This window comes from Heptranchias perlo, chromosome 15, assembly GCF_035084215.1.
Source record: "Heptranchias perlo isolate sHepPer1 chromosome 15, sHepPer1.hap1, whole genome shotgun sequence".
In the NCBI taxonomy this organism is placed as follows: Eukaryota; Metazoa; Chordata; class Chondrichthyes; order Hexanchiformes; family Hexanchidae; genus Heptranchias; species Heptranchias perlo.
In genome coordinates, this window is record NC_090339.1 from 23,720,986 (window position 1) to 23,745,522 (window position 24,537).

General features: G+C 39.8%; 1 protein-coding gene across 3 annotated transcripts in view; it reads left to right on the plus strand.

The window, feature by feature from the left end:
- The window catches only part of LOC137332897 (transmembrane protein 33-like), a 120,347-nt gene that overhangs the window by 37,339 nt on the left and 58,471 nt on the right, over positions 1 to 24,537 (plus strand). For all 3 annotated transcript variants that reach the window (XM_067996896.1, XM_067996898.1, XM_067996897.1), the window contains one exon: positions 12,225 to 12,358. In XM_067996896.1, coding sequence (XP_067852997.1) covers positions 12,225 to 12,358 — 134 coding nt within the window. The remainder of the gene's footprint in view (positions 1 to 12,224; positions 12,359 to 24,537) is intronic.

A 24,537-nucleotide genomic window follows, 5' to 3' on the forward strand; every position in this document is an offset into this window, starting at 1 on the left:
GAGTATTGCACAGCAAATCCATAATTCATTATTTTCTAAATGTTACCTTTTTTATCGTGAGTTGGCTTTTTTCTCACCTATCCCCCATTGCTTTGTTTCTCTTTAATTTCATCACCCATCATGGCAGCAACAGTTGGCTCTATCTCACTCTTCGTCACCATCTTTCATTTCTCAAGCAGCAGGATGAAAAGCCAGCTCCTGTCCTCACCACCTCACCATCCCAGTCTGTGGTTGTGCCAGTGTGCACACACAATTAAGAACTGAGCATTTCCTTTCATCACAGTTACACTTATTCCAAGTTTTAAGCATATATTAAAAAAGCTTTTAGTAATCAGCTTTATAATACTTAATAATGGAAGTGCTGTAATTTCATTAAAAGATTGGTAGTTCCCTCTTGTGGGAATTCAGAGAATTTTCCCATTTCTTCACTTCTGTACAATTGAAATGCACTAAAATTCCACTAGGTAGCGACAGTGTTTAGTGCTATTATCTCATGGCTGTTGCTTACTGAATTTGTGCTTCATATAATCTGAAGGGTTTTGAATTTGACAAGATTTGCTTCTACTGACCCACATTTTGAGGGGGGGGGGGTTGCATGTGGTAAACAGCTGGTAACATTTCAATTTTTAAAAAAAACACAATCTCAACTGAATCCCTTATTACCAGACACAGTATTCTACATAATGAGTTATATTTCAAAATGTTATCCAAGAGGTGACAATATTTCGTCTGAAGAGTTTAGATGGAAACTTCTTTTCAAATGCTAATTAAATAGTTAAACTCTGCAGCAGATGCTAGGGTTCTTTGTTTTAATTATGTAAAATTAATTTAAATTTTATCTTTTAAGTTTATGGGTCAAATTGTTAAAATATATTGCACTTTGTTATAATTGCATTCTTTTCATTATAAGCTTTCAAAAATATTGAACCTAAAGAGTGTTTCCATTTGATTATTAAATTAAAGAATATGTAAAATATTCCTCCTGTTTGGCTGAATGAAATCAATCTAGCTAGATTATTCTGGCAGTGACTACATAAAAAACTGATCTAGTATATAATCAGCATCTGGTATAACTGTACTCCTAAGGATAGGAAGGATAAATTTTTATTACATATTTATCTTATGTTTTCCTTTTTTAAAAAAACATGTAACATGACTCCAGTGATTGATTCTGAAATAATTGTCATTTAAAGATTTAGTACATTTACCTTCACTAAACATTCTGACCCTCTGACTTGTGAAAATTTGACTGGGCGGTTGAAGTTGAAATGAGATGGTACCCTTTAAAATAAATGTATACTTATAGCATAGTGACAGGTATGTGTTTTTCTCTTTTAAAAAACAATTCCATTCATGCATGTTCCACTTACTTTTCAATTACCCTACTTCCGTGAACTTTAATCATTGGCAATTTGTAATATTTTTCTTCTCTATCCCCCCCACTTTTTGATGTTTTTAAATACTTTTTCACCCATTAAAATTATTCCAATTTAGGGCTTTTGCGAATGTTTTTTCTATGCAAAAATAAGCAAGTTAAGGATTTGCAATTCTTTTCTCAGCATTGTTTATGTTAGTCATGCTGTGTTGCCCTTGAGATAGCATTCTAAGTAACCATGCCACAGAGAATGAATAAATTAATAAAGATCACTCAAGTTCGCATTTTGAACATGCAGTGAACATCTGGTAACAATGTGCTTCGATGTGCCATTTGAATACAGTAAAGTTTTCTCTTGCCTCTGCTTTTGCTTTGATGCACAATGATCAGTGCAGCAAGTTAAAATTGTAGATGTCTTCATGTTTAGTCAGAAAATGCAAACTCATAAATTATTGTAGCGTTTAAATAGGACAGTTAGTGGAAAAAATGTCAAGTGCTTGGAAAGCCTAATTTACAGTAATGAAATATCCTTTGATCTGTTGACAAATGATTTAATCATAATATGCATTGAGGTAAAAAGGCTTTCAATAAATTGTAATAAAGTGGTATGGAAAATTCTTTGCCTTTTGTTATTATTTGTTCAGTTGTTGAGTAAATCGGAAACCTATTTGTAAAAAGATATCTTTCTTTTTATCTCCTGGACATAATTGATTCAAAAAACATTCAGATGAAAGCATATTTTCTTTTATCAGATTGTGTTTGTTACAAGAGGGACCTAGCTTTAGGGAACAAGTGGTTTATTGCCTAGTTTGTTTTCATTAAAGAGAGTAGCAGTATAGGGCTGAATTGCACAGAGGTGTGCTGAGATGCTGGAGATTTGCCTAAAAGCCTGTTGTGGCACAAGAGGCATTGTACCACTGTGTTTTTCAGATATAATAGAAGAAAATACATGGAGATGTAATTCTACTAATGAAAGTACTGCATTAATTTTATTTTCGTTGTCATTCAAGAGACGTTTTTAATCTTTAGATTGTTTCAGCACAACAAGCCATTTAAGCAGCATTTGGCAGGAAGCCTCATACTTGGCATTCAGTCCTTTCATTTAATATAGTTTGTCAAAATTGTGTATTAAGGCTTTTAGCTGCTCCTATTAAAATATCTTCCTTCAAATATTAATTCATGGGAATAATAATGAGCAGGCAGCTACTGCAAACTGTGCTTTATGCTGTGAAAGTTCAGCATTGAAAGCTTCAAAATTTTCTTTCATGTTCATCTTTGCTACTTTTTCTTTTTATACGATAGTAATTTTTTGCTGCATTGATAATGTACATATGCCAAACTGTACAGAATGATCTGTTAGAAATTCTAACCTATTAGATGGAAATTAAATTAAGGTGCTACAGTTCATTTAAAAATATTCCAATGCTCATTAACAGGTATCTAACTTTTGTTTGGTTGATGATGCACTTGAGTACAATTGGTGCTGCAGGGATAACTCGTGAAATGCAGACAATGCTTTCTACTGATGAAGCAGACTTTTACTGCTTTCTTAATTCTCATTTCAGCACTCCCTATTTTTCTGTGGCTTAATGGAAATTAACATTTTTCTGTTACATTTTTCTCACACTTATCTATAAATCACTTCTAATAACATCTTGACACAAAGTTAATTTCACTTTCAGGAAATACTGACAAGTTTTATTACTTTTTCAAGCTTGAAATTTACTTGCCCTTGGTAAGAGAAAATGGGGATTTTATAGCTTTAATCTTTGAAAGTAATAGAATGACCTATGGATGGGGCAGCCCTTTTGGTGTAAGCAATTTCATTTTTGCTCATAATACATTTCCCTTGTATATTAAATAATCTAGAACATGTTTGCCTTAATAATTGTGATATTTGTGTATTTTAAAAAAATTATCACCATCTATCACAGAAGAGTTTAAATGTACTATGGTATACAGAAGTAAACTGACTATTTTATTTCTGATGTGCTGAAGGAAACCCCCCACCCAACCCATCCCAAGTCAGCTTGCATATTACTATTGTGGATTAAGTTTGCTACATGTGAGATTCATTACAGTTATAATGAGAGCTTTAGCAGCTACTCCTCATATTGTGTCAGCTGCCTATCCTGAGGTGACTGGCCATTGTCCTAAAGTCCCCCATGTGAAGTAAATAATAAATTTGCAGGCAACCTTGACCACGAAAATGGAACATTTTCACTGACTGACTAATAGAGCTGATACAAATTGGAGCTGTCAATTATAAATTTAAAATATTTTATTCAATATTGTAAACTCTTTGGTAAGTGTGAAACAATTGAATTTTCTTCATAACTTAGTCACAGATTTTTCCTCATCCTCCACATTTTTAAGAATGTAACCTAGCTTGATAGGCTTGGTAGAAATTTATGTGCTGAGCATACATACAATTTTTTACCCCCCCCACCCCCGTTTTAAAAATAATAACCCAGTTATTTTTGCCCAGCTATCGGTTCTTTGATCCTCATGTCGAACCTCCTGTTACCAAAATGTGGGACAAAGTATCCAGCCTTCCTATAGAAGTAGGTTAGGTTAGACAGATATGGCCTTATCGAGCATTATGTTAATTCTGCCTTTCAACCCAAAAATAATTTCTCCTGGAAGGATTACAGATATTTCAAATAAGAAAATAAAGTAGTTATAGGGACTTCAAGATAAGTTCACAGAGTCCGGTAAATCTGACCCCATATGCATGTTAATTTGTGAACTGAAATCTTTATAACGTAGGTCTATAATAATCCCAAACAGTGTTCTATGTGAACAAACCAAAACTGAATCACTATCACATCTATCCCTATCCCTGACCTCATGGCAGTCCAGAGGCTTGCATGGAATTAAATAGATTGCGCCTATGCCAATTTAACTATTTAAAATAAACAATTTATTTTGAAGGACCTTCAGGAGGGACTAGGATGAGCCAACATAGCAACAGAAGTAGGCCATTCAGCCCCTCGTGCCTGTTCCACCATTCAAATAGATCATGGTTGATCTGTATCTGAACTCCATCCACCAGCCTTGGTTCCATAACCACTTCCTTACCCTTGCCTAACAAAAATAGCTTTGAAGCCAAACTGAAGAACCAAGTTCTAATGAAGAGTCACACCCAAACATTAATCTGTTTTTCATCTTTTAGATGCTGATCAACTTGCTGTGCATTTCAAATGTCATCTAATGCATGAGGCTAGCAATTGCTAAGGGTAATAATAGTTGATGAACAGTTAACACGTTCATTTGACGTTCCTCTGTCTGCTGTTTTGACAGAGGGTTAACCTGTGTAAAATAATTGTTTCATGTCCTCCATTAAAATAGTAAACAATTTTACAACACCAAGTTATAGTCCAGCAATTTTATTTTAAATTCACAAGCTTTCGGAGATTTTCTCCTTCCTCAGGTAAATGTTTACCTGAGGAAGGAGAAAATCTCCGAAATGTTACCTGAGGAAGGAGAAAATCTCCGAAAGCTTGTGAATTTAAAATAAAATTGCTGGACTATAACTTGGTGTTGTAAAATTGTTTACAATTGTCAACCCCAGTCCATCACCGGCATCTCCACATCATTAAAATAGTAGATAGAGGAAAGTCATTTGAATGTGTTATGTATTTTGGTCTCTTATTATCACCAACAGTAATGTCTGACCTATACTCTTTTGACTCTGTCCAAACGGTATATTTTCTTGCAACTGAAATAAAAACCATTGCACATTGCAATCATTGAAAAAAGAAACAAAAATGCATAAAAACTCAGTTTGCGAGAAGGGGCCTGAATTTTGTGCCCTCAGGTGAACCTGACTGCCTGCAGCTAGGGGTTTGCAATCTATTATATTATTAATTATTAATATCGCTCCTTACATTTGCTGGATGGTGACTGCTCTATTATAGATGGTGTGGGAACACTCCCTGATTACCACATGGTAACAATGGGCACTCCATGAGTATGTAAAGAAATTGAAAACTGCTTTTCAAAGTTAGAAAACACAACCGGGCATTACAATTCAGCACAAACTGCAATACTAAATATGGAGATCTCTGTGTAACTCTTAATTCCAATGCAACTCATGTTTATTTCTAAATTCTGTCAATTCTGCAAAGGCAGTAGTGGGAATGTTCAAATAAAGCAACTTAATGTATTCACAGCAGGAATATAGGAACATGAGTCGGCCATTCAACCCCTTAAGCCTGTTCCGCCATTCAATGAGATAATGGTTGAGCTGCATCCTAACTCCATCTACCTGCCTTGGTTCTATATCCCTTAATACCCTTGGCTAGCAAAAATCTATCGATCACAGTTTTAAAATTATTAATTGAGCTAGCTTCTACTGCTTTTTGTGGGAGAGAGTTCCATACTTCTACCACGCTTTGCGTGAAGAAGCGTTTCCTAAGTTCTCTCTTGAATGGCCTGGCTCTGATTTTAAGGTTATGTCCCATTGTCCTAGACTCCCCCACCTCTATCTACCCCATCAATTCCTTTCAAAATCCTAAAAACTTCAATCAAATCACCCCTTAGCCTCCTATATTCCAGGGAATACAAGCCTAGTTTATGTAATCTCGCCTCATAATCTAACTTTTGGAGCCCTGGTAACATTCTGGTGAATCTGCGCTGCGCTCCTTCCAAAGCCAATATATCCTCTCTAAGGTGCGGTGCCCAGAACTGTGCACAGTACTCCAGCTGCGATCTAACCAGGGCTTGTATAGCTGTAGCAAAACTTCCTCGCCCTTATATTCTAGCCCTCTAGTTATAAAGGCTAACATTCCATCAGCCTTTTTGGTTATTTTTTGTACTCCTGCATGTTAGTGATCTGCGTACATGGACCCCTAAATCTCTTTGGACTTTCACTGTTCCCAGATGTTCACCATTTAATAAATACTCGGATCTATCCTTTTTTGGTCCAAAATGGATGCCCTCACACTTAAATGCGTTGAAATCCATCTGCCACAGTTTTGCCCATTCACTTAATCTATCAATGTCTCTTTGTAATTTTATGTTCCCATCGACACTACTTACTATGCCACCAATCTTTGTGTCATCCGCCAACTTGGATGTATGACTCGCTATTGTGTTATCTAAGTCATTAATGAATATTGTGAATAGTTGAGACCCCAGCACAGATCCTTGTGGGACACCACTAGTCACTTCCTTCTAATTCGAATACATACCCATTATCCTACTCTGTCTTTTACTGCCTAACCAGGTCAATAATTTGCCTTAAATTCCATGAACTTTAATTTTAGCCAGGAGTCTTTTATGTGGAACTTTATCAAATGCCTTCTGGAAGTCGATATAAACTACACCCACAGACATTCCTCTGTCCACTTCTTTAAAACATTCAATTAGGTTCGTTAGACACAATTTATCCTTTACAAATCCATGTTGACTCTGTCTAATCAACTCAAATTTCCCATGTGCTCAGTCATGCTGTCCTTAATTATAGATTCCAAAAACTTCACCAAAACAGATGTTAGACTAACAGATCTACAATTTCCTTGTTTATCTCTCTCACCTTTCTTAAATAACGGAGTTACATTTGCAATTTTCCAATCTAAAGGGATAATTCCTGAATCAAGGGAGTTTTGGAAGATTATGACTAAAGCATCTGCAATTTCCTCACCTTCCTTTAAAACCCTGGGGTGGAAACCAGCAAGTCCTGGGGATTTGTCAGTCTTTAGTGCCATTATTTTTTCTAATACTATTTTCTTGATTCGTTAACTTTAGTGAGTTCCAGTCCTTGATTCATTATTAGTTTCCCCGGAATGTCAGGTATATTATCCGCTTCCTCTACTGTGGATAATATTTCTTATTTCCAAAAGCTTCTGCAACTAATTTTGAAGAAAATAAAGTAACAGCTCCAGAAAGATCCTTTGAGGAAATATTCTTTTTTGAAAAGCTGCCTTTTAGCTGCGTACTTGTTGTATATAGCTTCGGGATAAACACCAGGTGGACACATATAATTATAACTCCCTGAAACCATTAGCTCATCAGAAAACATTTCTGTCTCAATTTCCTGCGCAACTAACTGGAAGAAAGTAACTTTAGATTGATTGCTTCCAATAGTGTTCAATCCACCATCTAATCAATTTGATTGGTTGATGCTGACAACTCCTGATCCTACTGAGAAAAAGCTTGTTCTTGTAAGGTGCTTACTGTCGGTTTAAAAAATGACAGTTGGCATTTAGGAACACTTCCAGACCGCACTTCAGGGCAAGCTGATATGTGTGTGGTTGGGCAACACTACTATTGCCTGTCATCTCAACAGATGGGGTGGGGGGGAGGGAAATACACTAGCTCCCATTCATTTTGCCAAGATGGAATCCTGTTAGTATACTGGTGTCTAACTCGTAATATAATTCTCTCCACTCAACATTTTGCTGAGGAAGACAACAGAGTGGTAGAATATCTGTTGTCTCATAGTACATCCACAAAAGTGAGGAGTCAGGCAGTAAGGACATTTTTGGGAATTGGGGTGTCCAGCATTGAGGCTGTTTTGTCTTTCCAGGCAACCATCAACTCCCATTGTATATGCTTGGACAGAAATCGTGTCAGCCTGGAGGCTGGATGGTCTCTCTTTCTGAACACACAGGTTTCAGTATGAATTTGCCTATGATCCATGAATAGTTCAAAAGATACCTACATACAGGCCTATTTATAACTGCACATATTTCTACATTACTTAATTTGTAACTGAAATATATTTTGGTTTTCAAAATTATAACTTATTTTGTGAACTTAGTCTGTGTGATATTCATTTATTTAGATCTTTAACATGCGAGAATAAATGATAATGAATTATCCCTTGTACCTCAATTTCCCTTGCTTTAGGAAATTGTTCTCTGCAGTATAAAGTTTCACAAATTCAGCCAGCTACAGCCATCCAATTTGTACTTGACATATCTATTGAGACAGATAAAATACATACATGTAGAGTTAGTCATCCCATTCTTACTGAATTTCATATTAGCTGGAAGAATTTTTTTGCAGATTACTGGTTAAGTTAAAACAAATCATGTATAACCGTCATCAATATGAGGAATAATCAGTCAGTGGTTGTATCAGTTGCAGCTTGTCATTAATTTTAATAGAAATTTCTGTCTTCCCCCTCTTTTTTTAATCTCTTCCTTCATCTCTTTCTCCCTTTCTCCTCTCAGTGGCAAAAATGTGATTCTAAATCAAACTTCTGATTTCCCTGGTATATTACATTGGTTTTTTTGTCTGAGGCTAAGCAGACTTGTACAAATTAGACCTAGCATTAAAAATGGTGAGCTATGTAATCAAGTCATCTTCAAGAACACAGTCTAATTGTGCTGTGCTGTGTTTATATGTCCATTCAACCCACCTTTATGCAAAATATATTTATATAGTACATGTTAACTTTTCTTGATATTGTGTCTAATCAATAGAGTATAAACATACAGTGATGTGTTTAGTGCCTAGAAACACTGTATTATGAATAATATCTCCTGTAGAGCACATGTTCATTAGGGACATATGGCAAAAGCCATTCACAGTTTAAGTGTGATACTTTAGGCAAGAAAATCATGATTGGCTCAAATGTTGTCGTGGTAAAAGTCTAAGAGATTGGACACCACTATCTGTTAAGTGAATGATGCTCATCAGATGAAATTCACCAAGTGAGACAATTCACTAAAAAGCTAGGAGACATCTGTGAATCACCAATCAAATTGTACAAAAGATTTTTTGAAACTGTTTTCAGCCATCATTTCGATCTGGGAGTTAGTTCAGTTTGTTTTGTGCCTTTATTGTAGAAAATGTTCCAAGGTGCTACACATAGGAGTAAAACATTGTTGGGCACCAGTGGGAAAGTTGAGAAGTGACAAGAAACAGTCAAATGAGTAAGTTTTAAGAAATATTTTAAAGGTGGAGAGACAATCAAGGTAGAAGGAGTTCCAGAGAATGGAGCTAATGGCCTCGATTTTACCCCCCAACCCAATGGGCAGGAATGGGCTGGGCGAGAGGGTTAAAATTTTAAAAATTCCATGCTACCATTCCAGTGAGATCCCTGCCGAATCTGAAACTCAGGACCTTGTTCTTTTGATGCAGAAATCAGTTTCCAGATGTAGATGATCCTAAAATGTGCAGGTGGAAGATGTAGTTCAAGATTTGTATAAAGATTTAGGTCTGTCGTGTATGTAGACCGACAAACAGAAAGTGAAGTTTAATACAGACAAATACAAAGTATTGCCTATTGAAAGAAAGAGTGAACAACATTGGTATGCAAGACAATGGAGGGACTAGAATTAGCAAAGGGGGGGACTTGGAAAGGAAATTGTCAAGTGACAGTGGGTTTGTTGTTAATGTCAAGAGAATGTGGAGATGCAATTAATAAAGAATATTGGGAATACATAGCCAGAAAGAACAGTGAAATGTAAGTCTACGAGAAAATGCTTTATAATGCTCTAATCATACCTCTCTTGTAATCCTGTCTGCAGTTCTGGTTGCTCCACTGCAGGAGGGATATACAATGCATTAGAAAGAGTGGAGAGAAGAGCAACACGATTGATCCAAAGTGTAAAGTGGATGAGCTATGAGTAAAGATCAGAGAAGCTTAAGCTCTAGAGTCTAAAGAGAAGGAGGTTAAGGCAGTATGAAGTGTTACATACGTAGAACATTGCTTTAAAGTTAGTCAGACAAGTTGGACAAAGGAATTTAAATTAATGCAAGTAGACTTAACTAATCTTAGAAAAGCTAATACTCAAAAAAGGGTGACAAACATTCGAAATGATCTGCAGGTGAATAGTGGAATCTAAGATATTAAAGGAGTTCAAGATGCAGTTGAATGCTGGAGTGAGTGAATTGAAATACTAGAGGGAAAAGTCAATGGACCAAGTGGCCTTTTCTTGTCCTTCACTTTTTCTTACATTTTTATTTACTCCAATTTCCAATTGAATATATTTAGCCTACTTTTAACTACTGGCTAGTTATTGTTGATCATTTTGTCATTGATTGGCTGTTTTTGTGTCTGTATGTATGAAGCCAGCTGTATGCCAGGTGGCCTTTGGTCAGCTTCCCATTCCCCGTCCCTTCCTAGGAGCATTTGTGACTCAAGCAAATAAATTTATTCCCCTGTATGTTTTTAGTACATGTGGCATAGATGTCGTAAGATTTGAGCAATGGTTGCTATAAGTGATGGCTATAAAAGTTTATATCATTGAAAATGTTGAGTAAAAAAAGATTTCTGATAATTTCAGGAATGGATGTTGAGACAGTTGCTACTGTGATTGTTCAAGGTGTTTCTGATTATATTTTTGTTAAAAAAAAGTTTGCCCTTCGAGTTACTATGAGCGATGCCAAGAGAGATCTCCAAGTAGGCATATGTATTTTATAAGATGGGGTACTTGTTTTAGCCAGCTGAATTAAGTTGGCCCTTATAAATTGTTTTGAGGCACAGAGGAAATGCTGGCCATTCAAGTAAGCATCTCCCACCTGTGTAAAAGTATAGATGAGTTGCAATTCTTAAAGTGCATCAGCGAAGTGATTGTTTAGGATTTTATTTCACTGTTAAATCAGTCAGAATTGACCTGCATCTCTTGAAAGTAACTGTTATAATTGTTTTCAAATTATAATTTATGAACTTATTTTCATTTTAAAACCCTGGTAGCAATAAAAAAAATATGAATTAATCACTTAATGTAGTTTAAGATAACTATCTGCAAACTATGATGTGCCAATTACGTAGGTAGCACAATTAAGGCATCAATTCAAAGCATGTACTGCTGTTGCTACATTTTAAAGCTAGTACAATGTTCTGCTGAATAAGCACTCTGGTTTATAGCTTTGAATTAGTTACAACCTTGTTACAAGAACACCATTATTTGGCTTTGAGTTCTTATAAGAGTTGTGCCAATGTGTACTTTTCTGGGTGACTGGACAAAAGCTTTTCAGAAGCTTGTAGCATCTTAGCTGAAAACCACAAATTGGGCCTATCGAAAATGGTGATGTAGGTAATTGGAATATGAAGGGGTGATTGGGGCAAGAGTACTGCATTTATCAGGATGATTGAGAACTTAAGATATAAACACACTATACCAAAAGCACCACTTTTCCAGCAACATACTCCCTAAATTTAAAAATTCTGGATCAACCAACCTAGATCTTAAGTTTCCCAGGTAAAGCTTAACTTAAAGCTGGATACATAGCATATTGATCATTGCAATAAAAATGAATTGATTTTCAAATGAAATTGTGAAGACTGAAAAAATGAAAATATTTTAAGCAGGACAGCATATTCTACCTTGTTTAAAATACCTAATTGATGAGGGTCCAGAAATGTAGCAGGTTTCTAGCTGAGTACTGTGTTTGTTGCATTACATAATTGGTTTGAAAATACCTGGGTCTCCACAGTTCTGCAGGTGGTGGTGTTCTGTGGAGCTCCTTTCAGCCTTCGAATGTTGTCCTTTCACCTTTGAATATTGTAATGTGACATTTGCTCCATGCAATGCCATCACAACCTTTCATTTATGTGTATGATTGAGTTTATGTCAGTGTTAAAGCTAATACTGTTTACAGAAAGTAAAAATGTTGTTAACGATGTCTGGTCCTGATGACGTACTTCTGCTGAACCCCAGGGGTTTCAAACAGTAGCCTTTACGACAGCAAATCTGTTGGGAAGATATCAACCGCATTTAGCTTATTTCTAATTCAATGTGTATTACCATGAAATGTGTGGAAGACACTTCACAATTTTGTACATCTTTCTGAAATGTGTTATTACTGCTAAATAGAAACTAGCTTGATTTTTATGGATGATAATTAAGGCAACATACAGTCAGCAATTTATCTTTTTCTTTTCTTGTAGATCATTGGCCCTAATTCCATACCATGGGTGCGATCCTTTTTAGACAAGATGACAACACACCAGCAGAGCCTGTTCAAGTTCATTGCATGCAATGAGATTCTCTTGATGCCTGCAGCTGTCTTTATGTTGCTTGGGTAAATATTAAATCTAAATTTCATGCTATTGTTACAACAGGCTGGTTAATCCTGAAAGCACTAGTTTTTTTTAAATTGCACTGTTTGGTTGAAATGTGTACAGGACAATGTGTAAAAGCTGACATTTGGTATCACACAAAGCTTGTATTCACTTATGCAGGATACAGTGTGGGAAGATGTTGGGTATTTACATATTTGTTGCCTCTCCTCGCAGATATTGGCACCTATACTATGGTGTGCATACAAGCTGTCTATTTTATGGCATAAATGACAAGAATTAGCCAATATTTTAAAAGAATAACAGTTCAACACACTCCAAATGTTAAATATCCTGTTTATTTGGTGTTTGTATTTGCATTTATTATAACTGTCTCTGAATTGAAAATGTGCTGGAAAATGTGACTTTCTATACTGAGCATCTTTACAAAAAGAACAAATCACAAAATAATTAAATCTAACATCCATCAAACACCATATTAACATTTTAAAACCTTATAATCAGCGGTGTCTATAATAACTTGTTTTAACTATTTCTTAGTGACTTGTATTCTCTAAAGTGAGAAATGAATTTGTGCTAGTATTTGATTTAGTGCTTTTTAGGCATGAAAGCAGGATTTGTTGAGACTACATACAGCAGTGTGGTTTGAGTAAAATGCTGTTACTTTCATGATGTCATCAAATTGTGAAAATTTTGGTTAATGTTTTGTCACATTGAAGAACCAACGTTCATATAAAAACAGAAAATGCTGGAAAAACTCATCAAGTCAGGCAGCATCTATGGAAAAGGAAACAGAGTTAACGTTTAAAGTCGACGACCTCTCGTCAAAACTGGAAGAAGTTGAAGATTAAACAGTTTTTAAGCAAGCACAGTGCCAAGGAAAGGGGGAGGGGAGGAAAGTGGGGGGAGGAAAGAACAAAAGGGAAGGTCTCTGATAGGGTGGAGGGCAGGAGTGATTAAATGACAAAAGAGATGATGATGGAAGGTGAGGAGGGTGGTACTGGGACAAGTACAGAAACAAAAGATGGGTCTAGAGGTGCTGCAAATGGCAACAGCAGAACCATTACTAGCACCTGCTATCCAAAAAAAGGGGAGCAGTGTTTATGATCTGAAGTTATTGAAATCAGTGTGGAGTCCAGAAGGTTGTAAAGTGCCTAATCGAAAGATGAGGTGCTGTTCCTCGAGCTTCCCTTGAGCTTCACTGGAACAGTGTAAGAGGCCGAGGTCAGAGTGGGAGTGGGATGGGGAATTAAAATGGCAAGCAACCGGCAGGTCAGGATCACATTTGATGCTGCCTGACTTGCTAAGTATTTCCAGCATTTTCTGTTTTTATTTCAGATTTCCAGCATCCGAAATATTTTGATTTTGATGCAACATTCATATAATCTTGCTCGTATATAATCTCCCCATGATTGTACAATGTATTTGCCTTTTATGTCTGAAAGCCACCTTGAATATTCAAGTAGAGAGATGATATTAAGTCCTACTCTATTAGTACAGATCTACTGGGGTTGGTGTACGCGTAGCAGAGAGACCTGATACACTGGCCTGGAGCTTCCTCCACATTTGCGCCCAGATACACACGTAACCTGGACACAAACCGATTTAAGTGGCTTAAAAGATTGTGGAATTGTGGGTGTGAGTGAGTTACATGCATAACTACAATGCACCCAAGTCTCCCTGTCCATCAAAACTTCCTCATGAATCTCTGCCCACAAAACTGAACACGCCCCAACTCTCAAATGCGAGGCTCCTTCCTCCAATTGCGCTTGTTCGGTAGTCGCTCAACATTACAACCAGATTTTTAGGTGCAGCAGGAAACAGTAATTTTTCTGTTGTTGCAATTTTTTGAGTGTTTTTAAAAAAAAAATCCTCACTGAGACCTGCACTATATTATTTGTTTCTTTGAATGCATTTTTATCGCAAAATATGTCACGTTAAAAATTGAAAAGCTACCCCAATTGTAGGTTCTTAAAAATGTGGTACTTGATGTGCATGAATGATGGTGAAATGAGTTGATACTTTTGATTAAGACTCAAGGAAGAAATATACTGGTGTGGGTTTGGCATTTGCTTGGGCCACGATTATTTACGCTGATTTATGCCCATTTACGCCCATTTTAAGTTTGGCCATATTCTAATGAGATTGGGGTGATGCTTGGGTATAACTTGACATCGGCAAAATGGGCGTAGCTTCAGGTGCAACTTCCAGGTTGCAACCATGGAGGAATCTCCAGGCTACTAACTCTTCATTCTATTTAAATGCTATGTGTACTTTTCAGTTGACTCTCCCTCTAGTCAGGCCATTTTTCTCACCTATTTCAGCATATCAGCTAAATACTGTAATTTATCCTATTGAGAATTATAGGTAGGTTATATAATATGGAGCTTGATCTTCCATAGAGTCCACCTGCCTCTCTCTTCCCTCCCTCCACATCACTTTTATTACTCAAATGAGAAATTGTCTTATGGAGACTTATATTTTACAAAGTAAGTGTTCCCACAATTAAACAATTTACTCGCAGTACTTAGCAAGAGAAAGCTGTTCTGATAACAAGGATCACCCAAAGTATAGAGTGCCCTGACCAGTAGAATAAAAAATGACTAGAATTAATCACAGCAATTAAGTGGAGAAAATGGTGAGTAATGTTATGAAAGGAATGACTTGAATGGCAAAGTTTACTTCCCCTTTAACTACTGGTATCACTGATTTTAAATGATTGTATTTGTAGTTTGATTATGACCAATTATAGCAACAGAATTGCTGAATTACATTGCATAAGTGCACAAAATTGAGGACACTTGCCCATTATAATCGTGAAGAGGCTGGTTAGGTATTTAGGACTCTAAATCAGTTGTCAAACAGCATTGAACCTGATTGAAACTCATCAATGTTTTAAGCAGTTTCAGTGTTGGCCAGTTTCCAGGATTTAGCAGCGTGTCAACATGGAAAAAGTTAAATTATCGGTTTCTGGCATTGATGTCTCCTTCTACTGTGGATTAATCTTGGCCCTGATTTGTAATCGTTCTTGTAATGGCATGGAGCCCCTTCACATATTGGTTGTCACTGATGATCAAATAAGTCATAATCGGTATAGAGGTCTGAAAGAAAAAGTGAGATGGGAAAGGAAAAAATGAAGAGAAAACCTTTTAGGTGGAATGAGTAAACATAAAGAGAAAAACAGACTGGAAGAAGGAAAACTGCTGAGTGAAAACAGGAAACCAATGAATAAAAAACCACAGGCAAAGTGAATAAATTGAGACAAAATAGAGGGGGGTGGGGTGGAATGGAAAGGAAAGTAGTCTTGTAAATAGTTACAACTGTCTGAACATAGTTTTTCTGCAACTCATTTTGACCACTTTTGTGGCAAGAGGGAGGAATTTGCAGCAATTTCCCTGAATAATTTCACAGCTTGCTAAGTGTTAGGACGAAACATTTTTTAGGCACAATTTGCCTAGTTTCCCCTTATTTATTAATTAAAATACATAGTTACTTTTATCTAGCTGACCAGCTATTAACTAAGACTTGTTGGCACTCTCCACAATACTGTATGTTATTAGCCAATTCACCAATTTATTTTTACTGCTAACCTATGTAGTTTTGATTACTGTGTTCTAAACCTCCTCCATTCTTTTTCTCCACAAACCCTAAAATGTAAATAACTGTATTACTGGCTAGTGTTATTTGACTAAGTTTTCAGCTGACTATAGCTATAAACCTACTACACACACTTTTCCCCAAAATATAATCCTTACCTGTATTTTCCTACTCATGCTAGAGCGTACATACAGCAGCTAGTACAAGAAGCTCCAAAGCAGTGATGATTTGTCGTCTGATTCTGGGAAGTCACTGAAAAATTGTCGGCACTCACTTGTTCCATTAATTGAAGGCGCAACATGAAAAACTAAGCAACTTAGATGGATCTGTAAACCTGTTGAAACTCAGCCACATATGTTGTTTTCACAAGCTAACACTCCTAAGATGCTGTTTCTTTGATATGATTAGTCTTTAACATACATAAGAAAGAAGAAAGAAATTGCATTTATGTGGTGCCTTCCACAACCAAAGGATATCCCAGAACGTTTCACAGCCAATGAATTACTTTTGAAATGTAGTCACTGTTGTAATGTAGGGAAGAAATAAAGGATTACGGGACTATTGTGCGTAAGACATGGCAAAAAGTTAAATTTTGGATTCTGGGGTTTTTTATTTCCCACATTTTTTAAATAAACCTTAGTGAAGTTCAACTATATAAAGCGTGGAAAACATTTTCAGAGGTGTTTGGAAGGAGGAGCGATAAATAGGAATGTCCAAATAATCCCAGAAGTCCCAACTGGATATCTTGGAATTCAATCTTAATAGAAACTAGATTTCATTCAGTATAAGGATGAGCATTCCTACACCAGGTCAAAATTCTGGAAACCCAGAGACTGCCATCACAGCTTTGAGCAGCCAGAAGAGTGACAAGTCCATTTGAAAGCCTTAGGTCTGAGGGGTGACCATGCTGTATTTGTAGTTCCAAAAACCTTCCTCTTTATGTGGCCACTGGAACTAAACTACTTGTATAACGATTGCCCAACTCTTTGTTCTTTAACTGGGATACAATTTAAAAAGCTACATCATCTGCATTAAGTCGTTTTAGACTATAGTTTCTTGACATGAAAGGAATACTAGTATAATACTGCTGTAGTCACTTTGTTGGGCGAAAGCCATGAGAGTTAAAATCCTGTTATACACTATTTTTGTTTCCCTTTACCCCCACCCTTTTAAAACAATTCTCTTCTTTGCTCACGTAATATATCATTCCCTAATCCAAAGAATGGGCAGTTGACAAGATCGACCTCAAAATCTCAGTCAAGCTTAGCATATTGGATCACTTAGCACTGTTGACGCTTTTAAACTGAATTTTATTTATGTTAGATGTAGACTTCAACCATGATAATATTTTCTCTGCAGCTCTTCAGGTTATGTGCTGCTGAGAATTTTTATCCAGGCGTCAAATAAGTGCACTGCTGGGCATCTTATTGCTACTCTACCCATGCTCTACCTGCAGTTGTGCTTTTTGGCACGAGTTTGGTTAGTTAGCCTCCATCTAGCCAAAGGGTATGAGCTAGCCATTACTATTATTGTCTTCCCATGCTGCTGACTAGATCTTCTTGTAGATTAAACCTTATAGCTATGTCAGCATTACACACATACTCTTGATTGTCTGAGTGATAATATACCCTGAAGCCACAGTGTGTGTTGTCAAGTCAGGAATACTAGTGTGCTGTAAAATAAACCAAGCACACAATTTTTAAAAAATATTTTGGCTTTACTATCCTAGTTTTTCAGGTCCAGAGTAAAATCTCCATGATGCTATTTGCACAGGTGCTTGAGAGTTGGATTTTGCCTTTTGTTGCTAGCTGGCCATGCTTGTGATAACTGATTAGCCTTTTTTTCAGTTTACAATGTTCATAGAAAGAAATAACTTGCATTATATAGTGTCTTTCACATCCTCAGGATGTCCCAAATGTCTTCACAACCAGTGAATTACTTTCAAAGTGTAGTCACCATTGCAATGTAGGAATACCCCTCAGCAGCCAATTTTATGCAAATGAACAGCAATAAGGTAAATGACCAGTTAATCTGTTTTTTGGTAGTGTTGAGGGATAAATGTTGGCCAGGACATCGGGGGAACTCTTCTGCTTTAATCATGCTATGGCATCTTTTACATCCACCTGAACAGGCAGCCTCGGTTTCACGTCCTGTCCGAAAATGCCACCTTTGACAGTATGGTGCTCCCTCAATACTGCATTGAAGTGTCATTCTGGAGGACCTCAATCCAGAACCTTCTAACTCTGGTGACAGTGCGAGCACCGAGCTAGGCTGACACTTGCAATACAAATGCCTCCTGATCCTAATTACTGGTTTTTAAAATTATTATTTCTATTTTTATATCACAAAATCTGAGGAATACTCGATAGTAGTATGGTTTCCAATGGTAACAGGATGCTGTTCAGTTTGCTCTTTCTGTTATACAGAGGTTATAGCACCACAGCATAGCTTCCTCCTTATGGTTTCTTTGTGTCCTCAAAGATTTGAAGGGACTGGAAGTAAGTATTATTTCCTGGCACAGTCTGCCTCCTTCCAAAAATGCAACAATCTTAGCAAAAGTACAAAAGTCTCCAGAGTAGTGATTTTCACACTATTCTGTGTGGGGACATCCCTGCAAATATTGACATACTCCCAGGGCTCTCCCCCACCTCCCCCCAATCCTAACTTCTGACTGTGACCCAAAGGAAAACAGTCCTATTATTGCAGAAAGTGCTTTTTTTTGTATCCTGTAACAAAATATATTGGGCCTGATATTAGGAGGGCGGTGGGTTGGCAGCGGGGGGTCGACTGGGTGCGTGGGTAACGCGCCCAGTGAAATCGGGGTGCTCCGCACGCAATCGCAGCTTGATTGAAGGTACTTACCTTTGCTTCGGGTTTCGCGCTGGAAAGCTGCGCAGCGGGCAGACTGCGCATGCGCAGCATAGGCTGTCAGCTGGAGGAGCCCTATTTAAAGGGGCAATCCTCCACTGACTGTTGCTGCAGAAAATAGGCAAAATTACAGCATGGAGCAGCCCAGGGGGAAGGCTGCTCCCAGGTTTAATGATGCCTCACGCCACCTTCATTTGCAGGTCTTATTGGATGGGGTGAGGAGGAGGGGGAGGACAGAGATCTTCTCCCCGGTGGGCGGGAGGAAGTGGCCTGCCTCTGCCACCAAGAAGGCCTGGCTCGAGGTGGTAGAGGAGGTCACCATCACCACCAACATATCGCACACCTGCATACAGTGCAGGAGGCGCTTCAATGAACTAAGTAGGTCAGCCGAAGTGAGTACACTTACTCATTCCCCTACACTCCATCTGCCACATCACCGCCCTCACCCCACATCTCCTTCTGCACTGCCAACACTATATCACGTCACTCCTCACACCCACTCAAAGCTCATCCTCATCTTACCTGCACTTACTCACCTCGCCAGTACTCATCCCGCCACTACCACTCAACCCAATCCTCATACAATCTCATGGCTCTATCTCATACTCACTCTCTCATGCATCTCTTTCACGGTCAGCCTCACTCAACCTGCTACTACCTGTGCTGCAGCCACAGGGCATGCATCACATATGTACAGTAGGAAGCGTAAGGCAAACGTGTCGTGAGCATGAAGGGGATTCACAAGGGTGTTTGAGCGTTTGTCATGGTTTTTACTTATATGTAATTTCTGATCAACTCATGACATATATTGTCACCACTACTGCCACGTCTTTGCGAATCTTGTCTGGTTTGTGCAATAATGCCCTTTCCTGAGGATCACTATGAAGACCCACAATTGATGCCACCCATTGTGTCACTGCAGAGTGGGTGTAGGTGTATTTGCAGGGCTCTTTTGTGCAGACGACTGAGAAACGTCGGTGATGTCCTCGGTGGCACCCTGGTAGGATGCGAAGGAGAAGTTGTTGAGGGCAGTGGTGACTTTGACAGCAACAGGTAAGAAGATGGTGCTCGGGCCAGCCGGGAGCAGCTCGGCATGAAGGAGGCTGCAGATGTCCACGACTACATGTCGAGTGACTCTGAGCCTCCATGTGCACTGCTGCTCAGAGAGGTCCAGGAAGCTGAGCCTCGGTCTGTGGACCCTGTGGTGAGTGTTGTGCCTTCTGCGACGCATCTCTCTCTGCCATTGCCCTCCCTCCTGCTGTGCAGGTGGATGTGTTACAGCACTGTGTTGTGGAGCTCCACATGTCAGAGGTGGACGGCGAGGCTGGTGATTCTGTTCGTCCTCCGAGAAGGTCATGACTGCAGCCACGGCGGCCCCCATCCGGAAGATGTACGTTTGAGGGGTTCCGCAAGGTAGGTACATGTGTCTGGACACTGGGATAAGTGTGCAAGTTGATGAATTTTATTGTTAGGAGGAGGGTGGTAGAGGCCAAACTTTGTCTAAAGTGACAGAGTGGCCTCCTGCAATGAGTGAGGGTCTCCCCACCAACCCCCCCCCCCCCCCCCCAACCTGTCAAATGGACCTTTGCAGCTGCCACAGGCTGATGGCTGCAACACGTCCATTTGAACTGGGAGTGTTTCCCCCAGTACGGGAAACAGTCCCAGTTGACTTGAAAATCCCACCCCTCCTAAAATATCAGGTCAATCAGGTCTGTAAACGACCTGAAGTACCTTTAAGTGGCATCCTGCCGGCTTTAATTGCCGGTGGGAGTCCCACATCCGGGGGCTGCGCGCACATGTAAGCACGTGACTGGGGAACCCAGAAGTGGGCGGGTTGGAGCCGGGCTCCGGACCTGCCCCGGGAATCCCCGATTTTCAGAGCCCCCGCTGCCATGAACGCACCCGCTCGGCGGTGCGAAAATCGAGCCCATTGTTTCTGTTCTGGTTTTTGTGCGGGCTTAACCAGATTTTGTTCATAGCCAAGAACTCTGAGAACTTTTTATTTACTTCTTTTTTCCCTCAAGTCACAAGTTTCTTCAAGTATAGCATAATTGTTGAAGCTCACATTAGCAGATTGCAAATAATGGCCATCACCACATCAGACTCCACATACAACATGTGCCCAGAAATTGCTTAGAAAAGAACGGTGAGCTCAACAGCACTCACCGTTGTTAGTGGTGAAATCGAGGAGCAACAACGAAAAATTAACTTTTAAAAATGTGGAATGTCATTACTCCTTATTTTAATAGTTTTTGGTCATTAAAAAAAAATTAAATTTAAAAAAAAATGTTTTGCTTTTCCCTTCTGTCTCTTATTTAATTTGATTATTTTCTACCCTCTCTTGTTGTCTATAACTGTTTTTACAAATGCTTTTAGTGTTGTACCTTCCACTTCCCAGATTTCACATTCCAAGCTTACAGTAACTCTTGTCCTACTGTAATAGTTTAGCTTGAAGTAATAGTCTGGATCTACATTTACTAAACTATACCTCCATAAGATCAGCTCTCTTTCATTTTCTTTTAATACTTTAAAGCTCAAGTTTGTCCAGTCTCTCCTCATTAATCCAGTGCTCAGGATTAGCTTTGTGGCTTTTCCCTGAATTCATCAGAGGTGTGAATGACTTCTTTGTGTCTAGGTGACCATAACTGGATACAGTATTGAAGGTGTGTCCTGACCAAAAAGCCACACAGTGTAAACGTGACTCCCACTGACTGTTCAAATCCTCTTTGTTTTGCTGTTTCACATTGATGCATATGTTAAGCATTTGGTCTTGATTATTTTGACACCAGTCACTTTTTTTTCTTCCACGTGCACTTGTCAGTATTAAATTTCATCTGCCATCAATCTGCCCACTTAACATATTTTTTGTCTAACTTATTTTCAAGTTCCCAGCCTGCCTCGTCAATAGGGTACGGTAGCATAGTGGTTATGTTACTGGGCTAGTAATCCAGAGGCCTGGACTAAAATCCAGAGTCATGAGTTCAAATCCTGCCACGGCAGCTGGCGAATTTAAATTCAATTAATTAAATTCAATTAATTAAAATAAAAATCTGGAATTAAAATACTAGTATCAGTAATGATGGCCATGAAACTACCGGATTGTCGTAAAAACCCATCTGGTTCACGAATGTCCTTTAGGGAAGGAAGCCTGCCGCCCTTACCCGGTCTGGCCTATATGTGACTCCAGACCCACAGCAATGTGGTTGATTCTTAATTGCCCTCTGAAATGGCCTAGCAAGCCACTCAGTTGTAAAATCTCGCTACGAAAAGTCATAATAAGAATAAAACCGGACGGACCACCCGGCATCGGATCACTAGGCACCGGACACGACAACGGCAAAACACCAAGCCCAGTCGACCCTGCAAGGTCCTCCTTACTAACATCTGGGGACTTGTGCCAAAATTGGGAGAGCTGTCCCACAGACGAGTCAAGCAACAGCCTGACATAGCCATACTCACAGAATCATATCTTTCAGCCAACGTCCCAGACTCTTCCATCACCATCCCTGGGTATGTCCTGTCCCACCGGCAGGACAGACCCACCAGAGGTGGCGGTACAGTGATATACAGTCAGGAGGGAGTGGCCCTGGGAGTCCTCAACATTGACTCTGGACCCCATGAAATCTCATGGCATCAGGTCAAACATGGGCAAGGAAACCTCCTGCTGATTACCACCTACTGTCCTCCCTCAGCTGATGAATCAGTCCTCCTCCATGTTGAGCACCACTTGGAGGAAGCACTGAGGGTAGCAAGGGCACAAAATGTACTCTGGGTGGGGGACTTCAATGTCCATCACCAAGAGTGGCTCGGTAGCACCACGACTGACCGAGCTGGCTGAGTCCTGAAGGACATAGCTGCTAGACTGGGCCTGCGGCAGGTGGTGAGCGAACCAACACGAGGGAAAAACTTACTTGACCTCGTCCTCACCAATCCACCTGTCGCAAATGCATCTGTCCATGACAGTATTGGTAGGAGTGACCACCGCACAGTCCTCGTGGAGATGAAATCCCGTCTTCGCACTGAGGACACAATCCAACGTGTTGTGTGGCACTACCACCGTGCTAAATGGGATAGATTCAGAACAGATCTGGCAGCTCAAAACTGGGCATCCATGAGGCGCTGTGGGCCATCAGCAGCAGCAGAATTGTATTCCAGCACAATCTGTAACCTCATGGCCCGGCATATTCCTCACTCTACCATTACCAACAAGCCAGGGGATCAACCCTGGTTCAATGAGGAGTGTAGAAGAGCATGCCAGGAGCAGCACCAGGCGTACCTAAAAATGAGGTGCCAACCTGGTGAAGCTACAACTCAGGACTACATGCATGCTAAACAGCGGAAGCAACATGCTATAGACAGAGCTAAGCGATTCCACAACCAACGGATCAGATCAAAGCTCTGCAGTCCTGCCACATCCAGTCGTGAATGGTGGTGGACAATTAAACAACTAACGGGAGGAGGAGGCTCTGCAAACATCCCCATTCTCAATGATGGCGGAGTCCAGCACGTGAGTGCAAAAGACAAGGCTGAAGCGTTTGCAACCATCTTCAGCCAGAAGTGCCGAGTGGATAATCCATCTCAGCCTCCTCCCGATATCCCCACCATCACGGAAGCCAGTCTTCGGCCAATTCGATTCACTCCACGTGATATCAAGAAACGGCTGAGTGCACTGGATACAGCAAAGGCTATGGGCCCCGACAACATCCCAGCTGTGGTGCTGAAGACTTGTGCTCCAGAACTAGCTGCGCCTCTAGCCAAGCTGTTCCAGTACAGCTACAACACTGGCATCCACCCGACAATGTGGAAAATTGCCCAGGTATGTCCTGTCACAAAAAGCAGGACAAATCCAATCCGGCCAATTACCGCCCCATCAGTCTACTCTCAATCATCAGCAAAGTGATGGAAGGTGTCGTCGACAGTGCTATCAAGCGGCACTTACTCACCAATAACCTGCTCACCGATGCTCAGTTTGGGTTCCGCCAGGACCACTCGGCTCCAGACCTCATTACAGCCTTGGTCCAAACATGGACAAAAGAGCTGAATTCCAGAGGTGAGGTGAGAGTGACTGCCCTTGACATCAAGGCAGCATTTGACCGAGTGTGGCACCAAGGAGCCCTAGTAAAATTGAAGTCAATGGGAATCGGGGAAAACTCTCCAGTGGCTGGAGTCATACCTGGCACAAAGGAAGATGGTAGTGGTTGTTGGAGGCCAGTCATCTCAGCCCCAGGGCATTGCTGCAGGAGTTCCTCAGGGCAGTGTCCTTGGCCCAACCATCTTCAGCTGCTTCATCAATGACCTTCCCTCCATCATAAGGTCAGAAATGGGGATGTTTGCTGATGACTGCACAGTGTTCAGTTCCATTCGCAACCCCTCAGATAATGAAGCAGTCCGAGCCTGCATGCAGCAAGACCTGGACAACATCCAGGCTTGGGCTGATAAGTGGCAAGTAACATTCGCGCCAGATAAGTGCCAGGCAATGACCATCTCCAACAAGAGAGAGTCTAACCACCTCCCCTTGACATTCAACGGCATTACCATCGCCGAATCCCCCACCATCAACATCCTGGGGGTCACCATTGACCAGAAACTTAACTGGACCAGCCATATAAATACTGTGGCAACAAGAGCAGGTCAGAGGCTGGGTATTCTGCGGCGAGTGACTCATCTCCTGACTCCCCAAAGCTTTTCCACCATCTACAAGGCACAAGTCAGGAGT